This window comes from Eleutherodactylus coqui, chromosome 8 (assembly GCF_035609145.1).
Source record: "Eleutherodactylus coqui strain aEleCoq1 chromosome 8, aEleCoq1.hap1, whole genome shotgun sequence".
NCBI classification, from domain to species: Eukaryota; Metazoa; Chordata; class Amphibia; order Anura; family Eleutherodactylidae; genus Eleutherodactylus; species Eleutherodactylus coqui.
The window spans coordinates 168,200,326-168,211,486 of record NC_089844.1 but is presented as its reverse complement, the minus strand read 5'-3'; the positions used below and the strand labels follow the sequence as shown (position 1 = coordinate 168,211,486).

At 47.5% G+C, this 11,161-nt stretch overlaps 1 protein-coding gene across 2 annotated transcripts in view; it reads left to right on the top strand.

Annotated features, from left to right (window-relative positions):
- Positions 1 to 2,314: 2,314 nt before the first annotated feature.
- Positions 2,315 to 11,161, top strand: part of SEZ6L2 (seizure related 6 homolog like 2) — a 64,646-nt gene continuing 55,799 nt past the window's right edge. For both annotated transcript variants that reach the window (XM_066576901.1, XM_066576899.1), the window contains exons 1-2: positions 2,315 to 2,685; positions 8,404 to 8,553. In XM_066576901.1, the coding sequence (XP_066432998.1) occupies positions 2,628 to 2,685; positions 8,404 to 8,553 (208 nt within the window). In that variant the 5' untranslated portion in view covers positions 2,315 to 2,627. The remainder of the gene's footprint in view (positions 2,686 to 8,403; positions 8,554 to 11,161) is intronic.

Genomic DNA, 11,161 nt, shown 5'->3' with positions numbered 1-11,161 from the left:
CTGCAGGACTACTAGTCCCAGAAGAATGACCTGTGCTCAAGTTGCTTCTTACAGCTCCGTAACTGCTTTGGTTCTCCAGTTTTGACCTTTGGAGATGAGAGAACTGTCTGCCACTTCAGGTGCTGATCCCTTTAATGTCCTGCGATTGGAGGACTACTACTCCTCGATTGTCCTCTGGCCATGCTGGTCCTAATCCTGCAATTGGAGGACTACTATTCCTTGAATGTCCTCTGGCCATGCTGGTCCTAATCCCTTCGCTCTCCAGTGTTGATCTATAAAGATGGGGAATGATGAGGGAGCTGTCCACCAATTCTGGTGCTGATCCCATCAATGTCCTGCAATTAGAGGACTACTACTCCTTGCATGTCGTCTGGCTATGCTCGTCCTAATCTCATGGTTTTCCAGTGTAGACCTGTGAAAATGAGATATGATAAGGGAGCTGCCCTCCAGTCCTGGTGCTGATCCTCTCAATGTCCTGCAATTAGAGGACTGCTACTCCTCAAATGTCTTCTGGCCTTGCTAGTCCTAATCACTTGGTTCTCCAGTGTTGACCAATGTAAATGAGAGGTAATGAGGGAACTGTCTGCCAGTTTTGGCATTTATTTCAATATCCTGAAATTGGAGGAGTACTATTCCTTGAATGTCCTCTGGCCATGCTGGTCCTAACCATTTCATTCTCCACTGTTGATCTGTGGGGATGAGGAATGAGGAGAGCTGTCCACTTTTTCTAGTGCTGATCCCATCAATGTCCTGCAATTAGAAGACTACTACTCCTTGAATGTTCTATGGGCATGCTGGTGCTAGTCCTGCTAGTGGAGGACTCCTACTCCTCAATTGTCCTCTGCCCATGCTGGCCCTAATCTCTTGGTTCTCTTGTATAGACCTGTGGAGGTAGGAGTCAATAAGGAAGCTGTCTTCCAGTCCTGGTGTTGATCCCATCAATATAGAATACATTTTCAGAACTACTACTCCTTGAATAACCTCTTGCCATGCTGGTCCTAATTCATTTGCTCTCTGGTATTGATCTGTAGAGATGAGGGATGATGAGGGAGCTGTCCACCAGTCCTGGTGTTGAAACTATCAATCTTATGCAATTAGAATACTTCTGCTATTTGAATGTCCTCTGGCCATGCTAGTCCTAATCTTGCAATTGGAGAACCTACTTCTTGTATGTCCTCTGGCCTCCTAATCTCTTGGTTCTTCAGTGTAGAGCTGGAGAACCAGTGTGGAGATGAGAGATGATGAGGGAGCTGTCCTCCAGTTCGGGTGCTAATCCCATTAATGCCCTGGAATTGGAGGACTACTACTCCTTGAATGTCCTCTGGCCATGCTGGTCTCAATCCATTCACTCTCTGGTGTTGATCTGTAGAGATGATGGATGTTAAGGGAGCTGTCCTCCAATTCTGGTGCTAATCCCATTAATGCCCTATGATTGGAGGACTACTACTCCTTTAATGTCCTCTGGCTATGCTGGTCCTAATCCATTCGCTCTCAGGTGTTAATCTGTGGAGATCTACTACTCCTTGAATGTCCTCTGGCCATGCTGGTCCTAATCCATTCGCTCTCTGGTGTTGATCTGTAGAGATGATGAGGGAGCTGTCCTCCAGTTTTGGTGCTGATCTCTTCAATGTCCTGCAATTGGAGGACTACTACTCCTTGAATGTCCTATAGCCATGCTGGTCCTAATCCTGCAGTTGGAGCACTACTACTCCTCAAATGTTCTCTGGCCACGCTGGTTCTAATCCCTTGGTTCCCCAGTATTGACCTGTGGAGGGATGATGAGGGAGCTGTCTGACAGTTCTGGTGCTGAAGCCACAGCTTATGTGTCAGCAATTAAGAGGCTGAACACTTTGCACTGGGGGGCATCTGGAATTGGTCTTCTTGGTGGAATGTAGCAGGAAGCCCCCGGGTGCCAGTGAATGAAGCAGCAGCAGCAGATTTCTGCCTCAATGCCCATCCTTCCTATGGGGGCAAGAGAAAAGCTCTCAACCCAAGAGCCACAGCCATGGTATTCTGTGAGCTGTAATAATAGGCTGAGCTCCCTTTATTTACAGGGCAGATAATAAAGCCTGAGGGCTGGAAGGAGGAGGGAGGTGGGGTATACTGATGCAGCTTCAGTGCCATAATAAATGCAAGGCAAACAATGACTATTATGTGCAAATTGGCCACCTAAGACTCACAAAAGGGTTAATGTTGCCCCTATCCCCATGGGGGACAAGATTTTGCCTGGGTCCCATCTGGCCACACGTTTCCTGTTCCCTCCCTCCCCCAGCCCTCCTCTCCCCTCCTAAAACTCCTATTGATTCAGCTCTTGGGTAAAGAATCACCTTCAGCTGTCAGACCCCACATAGCATCATCCTGCAGGACTGGCATCTCTGCTAACAGGGGACCCAGACACCCCCTATATACCTCCCCACCAGCACAACAGCAGGAGAGGGAGGGGGCTTTATCTTGTAGGTGGGAGAGAGAGCTGCACCTTTCCCATAAGACACAAGGAGGTGTATGTTTGCTTGAGCAGCGCAGCATCCTTAAGCAGACAGCCCAGCCAGGGACCAGATCTGCTCCATCTCCCTGGATACACAGAGACTGCAAGAAGAGCCCTGTCTGGGGTAGATCTGCAGGGCAGGATGAGGGCTCTGGATGCCGTCTCCTCCGTCATCTTACTGCTCCTGGCTGCTGTAAAAGGTGAGATGCATGGCTGAGAACTGCTGCAGTGACAGAGCAGTGTGCATGATCCCATATATATATATATATATAGCAGTCATCCCATATATAATGGATGTATAGGGGAAGATGTATTGACACATGGGTAACGTCATGGACTGATATGTCCGCAGATATGAGCCATCGTTAGCTACCAGCATACACTCATATAATAATATATGTGACCGTATTAACGGACAGCCGTGCCTTTAAATGCCTTTAAGAATTTTATTTATGGGCTTGATGGAAAAAAAAAAAAAAGACAAGATAGGGGCATTTATAGGAGGACGCAGTGTATATGGGATCTGACAAATGCCTGCGATGCTTGTACATGAAAAAAGGGCCAGTGCCTTCCATTGTCTTTGCCTGTGTGCGTTTCGCTGCACGCTTGTTTCACGTTAGTTGATGGAGGAGACATTAATGTGTTTAGAACATGCAGAGCCTGTGGTGACATATACGAGGGTGCCTATAGACAGAGGGCTGGCGGGTGCCATGTCGCTGCACACCAGCCCCTGCACTCTGCGTGGTTGGCTGCATGTGGTTGCTGGGGGAGGCCTGAGCATGGTGAGGAGAGGGTTAACCGTGGCTGCGTACGCCAGGAGCAGACAGTGTAACGTGCCCGTCTCACTAGTCCCGTCTTCCAGGAGTTGGGTTATCTTCTAGGATTCTACCATGTTTCAGGGAAGGGGGACATTTAATAAGAGTCATCCCGAGTCTGCCACCTCAATCACATCCTGGCTGCTCAGTCATGTTCTCGCCTCCACCTCCCTCCGCTGTCAATAGACCTTCTTCCTATAGTCGATGACATTATATCGCGTTATGTTGTATCATAGCTCGCTGCGTTATATTAGATATTACATTTCTGTGCTCTTTTAGGCTCAGGAGGAACAACTATGACATTAGGATCAGTCACCTGCACACCTTGGCAGCAGATATTTTCTAGGCCGAACTTATATTTATTGGGTATTTTCCCCCTTGAATGAGACACCCCAGTATATACCTTCATATATATATATGTCCTTGAGTCCTCCTCCTCTGCCAAGATAGTAAAACCTCTATGCAGCCCTTTCTGCAGGAGCTTCAGACAACCAGTGTGGCCTCCAGACAGTTCCCAGATAGGTTGTTGTCCAGCTGGACTCGCCACCATTTTCGGCGGGTTCTGATGTGACTGTGTGGCCCTGCAGAAGACAACCGACCTGGCAGAGGCGTAATTGTAGTTGGGGATCCGAATGCTATTCTGTAACAGGGTCCCCAACTATAAGCTTTATTCATAATACTGGTTGCCTTATATAGGGAAGAGAGGCCTTATGGCCCCCTAAGACTCCAGGTGTTCACTGCAGGACCAGACAATTTTGCCATTTCGTGACCTGGGAAAGCCATTTTGGTTGTTGTCACCCAGCTTTCCTAGAAACTGAAGTGACTGAATGACATTTTTGACAGCATGACAGATGAGAAGGAGTTGAGGGCTGAAACACCTTTTCGCAAAAAGATCGTGCCCCTAGAAGAAGTTGTCGCTCTGCCATATAACCCGTCCTGCGGCTCCATCCCAGGCAGATCTGTAATGGTTTGAGTTGTGGTGATTAGATGGACGGTCTTGTCACTGGAGGTCCTACAAGTGGTTCCCCCCTTGGCCTATAAGAGGCTCTCGGAGGCTCCTTGTGTTTAGTGACCTCTTCTCCCACTTGTGTAGAGCTTGTTGGCCACTAGACGTCTCTACGACACAGAGAAGACATTACCAGAGGGGGGCGCATTATTGGGATGTGAGAAGCTGGATGGTCGTATTGATGAATTGTCCCTCACCGGCCATTCTGACCAGACTGTTAGGAGGTGTTGGGATCAGTGGATGAGGGCACACAAGGTGACCGGGCTCAGGACGCCCCCTACAGACCACCAGTAGAGGAGCGTCTGACCAGACTGTTAGGAGGTGTTGGGACCAGTGGATGTGTGAGGGCACACAAGGTGGCCGGGCTCAGGACGTCCCCTACAGACCACCAGTAGAGAGGAGTGTCTGACCAGACTGTTAGGAGGTGTTGGGACCAGTGGATGTGTGAGGGAAAACAAGTTGACCGGGCTCAGGATGCCCCCTACAGACCACCAGTAGAGAGGACGATCTGATCATCCGACAAGCACCAGTAGCTCTGGCTGATTTTTTTTGTCCGCCATCCAGAGACAGGGGGCGCCATCGTTATATCCATGTGTCCACTGAAACCATTTCCAAGCTCTTGGCTAAAGGACATTTGGTCTCTCGGCCCTCATTGCATGTACAGCCTCTGACACCCACCATCAGCTACGTTTGCAGTGGTGTTGTGAACAAAGAAACTGGATGCTATGTAGGGGAACTGGGTGATAAATAGAAGTTTAGTTTGGGCACTGGTGACACCCATGTTCGTGTCTGCTGATGTGATAAGCGGGGGGGGGGGGGGGGGGGCATTGCATACGACGGTTACCCCTAGTAGTGTCATGAGGGACAATGACAGCTCAGTGATATGTTCAGGACATCCTGCAGCCACATGTGGTCGTCTCATGGTGGCTTCCAAGAGGCAGCAGGATAATGCTCGGCCGCACACACAGGGGGGTCACAGGAAGCCCCCACAACATGGTCACACTTCCGTGGCCACCCGGTCGCCAGCTGTATTGCCGATAGAACATGTATGGGACCATCTGGGACACCAAATTTGACATCCTGTGAGTTTGCACGATATAGAGCCTCAGTTACAGCAAATGTGGAGCGATATGCCACGGAATACCATACAGAACCTTATGTCACCATGCCTGCCTGTATCACACCTTGTTTCCAAGCTAGAGGTGGTACAACAGGGTATTAGAGTCTTTATGCCTGCCCGTATCACATCTTGTATCCAAGCTAGAGGCGGTACAACAAAGTACTAGAGCCTCCATGCCCACCCGGACCACATCTTGTATCCAAGCTAGAGGCATGACAACAGGGTACTAGAGCCTCCATGCCCACCCGTATCACATCTTGTATCCAAGCTAGAGGGGGTACAACAGGGTATTAGACCTCTATGCCCACCCGTATCACATCTTGTATCCAAGCTAGAGGTGGTACAACAGGGTACTAGAGCCTTCATGCCCGCCTGTATCACATCTTGTATCCAAGCTAGAGGCGGCCCAACAGAGTACTAGAGCCTCTCTATAAGGGGTCAGTTCTCCTCAATAAATTTTCTGTTAGCTCTGATATTGTAATCACTTATATCAACATTATAATCACAGAGAAAGTTTCAGTCCTTCTGACAACTTCTTCTAGGGGGGATGGGTTTTGACAATAAGTGTACTAACTGGTAAGATCATAGCAACTACCGGTAGTGACATCACATAGTAACATAGTATGTAAGGCCGAATGAAGACAATGTCCATCTAGTCCAGCCTGTCTATCCTCCTGTGTTGTTGATCCAGAGGAAGGCAAAAAACCCCAAGAGCAGGAGCCAATTAGCCCTTTTGGGGGAAAAATTCCTTCCCGACTCCCTAATGGCAATCAGACTGTTCCCTGGATCAACCCCTAATAGTTCCTACCTGCCTATATACCAGGATTGACACTTAAACTAATATTTATATCCTGTAATATCCTTCTTCTCCAGAAAGACATCAAGTCCCCTTTTAAACTCCTCTATGGATTTTGCCATCACCACTTCCTCTGGCAGAGAGTTCCACAGTCTAACTGCTCTTACAGTAAAGAATCCCCTTCTATGTTGGTGATGAAACCTGCTTTCCTCTAAACGTAGCGGATGTCCTTGTAAAAGATATAGTTTGGTTCATGACATTGGTTCACTCTGAAAATCCCTTTAAGGCCTTCAGATGAGAACACACTGGCCTGGTCATGAACTGTGTGCTGATTTAGCAGGTCACGTACACATAGTGATTAATACAAGGATGTTTGTGCTGGAAACTATCTTTATCGTGGAACCAGGATGCGTTGAGCTTGAGGGTGCGGAGGGGTTATCCTATTATTGTGTAATTTTGCAACATCTGTGAATTCCAATGTCTCTATGTCAAATGTGATATTTAGAGCCTGAGAAAGTCATTTACCTGCCAATAATGTATACTCCCATATGTTTTACCTATATCTTATTTGAATATGCCTCCCCTCTCTATATGTTAACCACACCTTCTTTTAATACTCAATAAAAGTTGGGTGCCTGGCTCACCAGGCATTCTTACTGACTTTGACTACATTCGGATGTCGTGTCTGAGTTCTGGTTAAGGTCGCTGTCACTAGTGACTCTTATACTTATTTTACCTGATCTAGGCGTACTTCTTTATCACTGCTTTATCAGTTGGAGCCCACCAGCGAGATTGCTAAAAACTATACACTTTTTACTGAACGGGGAGCAGCGGCCTTCTTCTCTTGTTACCGTCATGGTCCTGGGTGTAAACAGATCGCGGGAGAGATCCATGTGTTGTCCCCTCATGTACTTATACATGGTTATTTGGTCGCCTCTTAACCTTCTTTTTTCTAGAGTAAATAGTCCCAGTTTGGACAGCCTCTCAGGGTATTCCAGTCCCGTCATTCCATGTATTAGTTTAGTTGCCCTTCTTTGAACCCCTTCAAGCACTGTGACATCTTTCCTGAGCACCGGTGTCCAGAATTGTACGCAGTATTCCATGTGAGGCCTGACAAGTGCCTTATATAATGGAAGGATAACGTTCTCGTCCTTCGCCCCTATACCTCTTTTAATGCACCCCAAGACTTTATTTGCCTTTGCAGCAGCTGACTGGCATTGGTTACTCCAGTTTAGTCTATTATCCACTAATACCCCCAGATCCTTTTCCATATCACTTTTCCCTAGTGGTACCCCATTAAGTGAATATTTGTGACATCCGTTCCTCCTGCCCATGTGCATAGTCTTACATTTTTCAACATTGAACTTCATTGGCCATTTTTCTGCCCAAGCCCCCAGCTTGTCCAGGTCCGTTTGTAGCCGCACGTTGTCCTCCGTTGCATTAATTACATTGTATAATTTTGTGTCATCTGCAAATATTGATATTTTGCTGTGCAGCCCCTCTATCAGGTCATTGATAAATATGTTGAACAGAGTGGGGCCCAATACTGAGCCCTGTCACCTATTAACTGGTGACATCACTGAGGCAGTTGGTACCTCATGTCTTAGCTGTCTGGTCCCTGGTGAATTATTGGTCTACATTCTTGTACCCATAAGATGGCAGTGCCCTTAGTCTGTGGGCAGTGGACACTTGTTGCTGCATCCTTCGGCATTAATTGAAGTGTAAGATTTGTCATGGGGCCCATCTCTGATATGATTGGTTGCTGTGGGCCACTATCAGCCACTGCTGATTTTCTTTAGAAGTTGAGCAGTGGGAGGAGTTTCTGCATAGCAACCAACCAGATTCCTTCTTACATTCTCCCAGTGCAGGTTACTAAATGAAAGCTACAATGTGATTGGATGAGCAGCTAATGCACTGTGCTGCAGATTTATGAAACTGCCTGAAGGAAAAACTGTCTTTGTTGCCCCCAGCAACCAATCACAGAGCAGCTTTCATTTTACCTCAGCACTATAAGGAGTGAAAGCTGCGCTGTGATTGGTTGTTAGGGGCAACAAAGAGAGTTTTTGTTTTAGACCGTTTCATAAATCTCCCCCTTTGTCTGTGCTGTCGTTTTACGCCCAAGATCCGGTATGTATGTACGTTTTATGATGGAGTCACGCCATTGTCGTCTTCCTCCCTCAGGACTGCCCTTACTGGACGATGAAGCGTCAGAAGCTCCGGATTTGCTGCACACGCGTCCCCCAGGGCGCTCGGACCCCGTGTCCCTGGAGCAGCTGGTACATCAGGCCGTCATGAAGAAGGACTTCTTGGGGCAGGACGGCTTCTTCACCGGTAAGAGAGCAACGATGAGGCTCCCAGCAACCAATCGTATCGCAGCTTTCATTTTGGGGTGAGAGCTAGACAGATGGCTGCTACAACCTGATTGGTTGCTGAGGGCAACGGCGCTGCTGTATATATGCCTCGTGCAGATCGTGGTTTGTTTTTTTTAATATATGCAATTATTGGACCAAAAACGCCTAAAATAACGTAATATCGTTGCTTGGCCTCGATCCACACAGGATCACCCACAAAATATCGAGAAACGCCCATTTTGGTGTCGGCATCTTCGCGGTTTGCAGCTCGTTTCTTATAACAATCCTGCGAAAAATGTGAAATGATCTGCATCAAACAGATGTCAGATTATTGGACCCCCCCATAGATGGCGGTCATTTATAGTCACTGCATATCGTGGCCTCCCACAATGCATTGCACTGCGGCTCTCTGCTATCACTCTGTTCATCCTGAGCGTCAAGAATAAAATGGGAGAAGTGCGGCGGTAACCATGAAAGACAGCGGAGCGCAAGCGCAACTCTGCTAGTGTAGAGCACATTCAGATGAGGGGAATGACGCAACGGTTCTGCACATGTAACGCGTTTCGTGGACGCAGCCCCTTCCTCAGACAGGCTGGGTAGAGTACTAATAGTACGATGTGCAAGGAGAGGAGGAAATGGTAAATTAAGAAGGTCGAAACATAAAAAGTAAAAATAAAGAAAAATAAGGCGCAGTAATAAACAGATTATTTCGCCTCTTTGGTTCGTTATCGGAAAACGGCAAATTAATTTACTGATTAATTAGAAATGAAGCAGAAAGCGATGAGGAATCTGGGAGGGGAGAAAGTATAAAGTGCGCCCCCCCTCCACCCCTGTCCGGGCGATCCACGCAGAATAAACCGACAAGAGACGCACTTATAGGTGGAGGCATTAACAAAGGGCGATGATGATGGACGGATTATTGTAGGGACGTGATCAGACCGGAGACCGTCAGTAACATCATGGCCGTCGTTAGGAGACCAAATAGAATAGAAATAAAAGGATTATAGAAAAATTACAGGATAAGAATAGCGCAAAACGCAATAATAAAATGGACGCGACGGAGCGGGCTGTCCATCATCCAATGCTGCTCCCTCGCTGGCCCGGTCACTATTACATTTTGCGCTATTCTTCTCATTAATTTTTATTTACCTGTTTTGCTTTCCTTGGTCTCCTAACGACGGCCGTTATGTTATCGATATTACGTTACTGACGGTCTGCGGTCTGATTACGTCGCTGTAATAATCCGTCCATCATCATGGCCTTTTCTGAATGTTTAAGCCTATTCATGGTCAGTTTATTCCGCGGATCGCCCGCACAGGAGGGTCGCACTTTATACTTTCTCCCCTCCTGGATTCTTCATTGTTTTCTGCTTCATTTCTTTTTAATCGGTAATTGAATTTGCCGTTTTCCGCTAACGAGGCGGCCGCCATCACCCTGCCTGCCCGTAATCTCCAGCACTACATCATATTTATGTACACACTTATCATCTGTTATACAACTACTAATTATCGGCGTCTTAGCATTGTTATTGTATTTGTTGTTCGTGAGGCGAAATATTTAGATTTTTATTGCGCCTCATTTTTTTCCATTTCTACTTTCCTAATTTACCATTTCCTCCTCCTTCTCTCCTTGCACATCGTACTACTAGTACTCCACCCAGCCGTGCCTGAGGAAGGGGCTGCGTCCACGAAACGCGTTACATGTGCAGAACCATTGCGTCATTCCCCTCGTCTGAATGTGCTCTACACTAGCAGAGTTGCGCCTGCGCTCCGCTGTCTTTCATGGTTACCGCCGCACTTCTCCCGTTTTATTCTTGATGCTCAGGATGAACAGAGTGATAGCAGAGAGCCACAGTGCAATGCATTGTGGGAGGCGTTATTGCGCTGGCTGTTAATCAGTTCACTTAATCAATAAAGAAGAATCGGGTCACCCGCTCGTCTGAATGTGCTTTAGGCCTCTTTTCACCCATCTTCACATCACGGATGAATATCGCATGAACGGGAGAAAGCTGCGACCAAGTTACAGCTAATTCTCCTGTTTTTTCGCCCATTCACACAGCCGGGCTGTGGTGTATATACTCTGCAGCGCGGAATTCTGTAAGCCGGGGGGAGAGACCGTAGTGCCGCTAAGGTCTCTCCCACTCCCCTTGTCAGCTGATAGCAGCAATAGAAGCTCCCATAGAAGGCTATGGGAGCTGTCGGCAAGGGGAGGGGGAAGGACAGGGAGATAGCTTAGCAGAGCTAGTCATTCTAAACTCACTCCCCAGCCTATGTGAGCTGTCGGCTAGGGGAGGGACTTTAGCAACATGAGGCTCCCATAAGAGTCTTTGGATACGGCCGGCATATTCCCGCAAAAGATAGGACAAGTTCTATATTTTCCAGCATCACGTAAGAGCGGCTGGCCAGAATGTGCACCGTGTGCGCTATCTTTTCTGGACGGCCAATTTTACGCACCGAAGGCTCCCATAGAAGCCTATGAGGAGTGCAAATGTGCAAACTCAGTGTTTAAGGAGATGCGCAATATGCTGCATAATAAAAAACTGGTAAAAAAAAACACATCTAAAACTCATCAGGCTAGCCATTTAAATC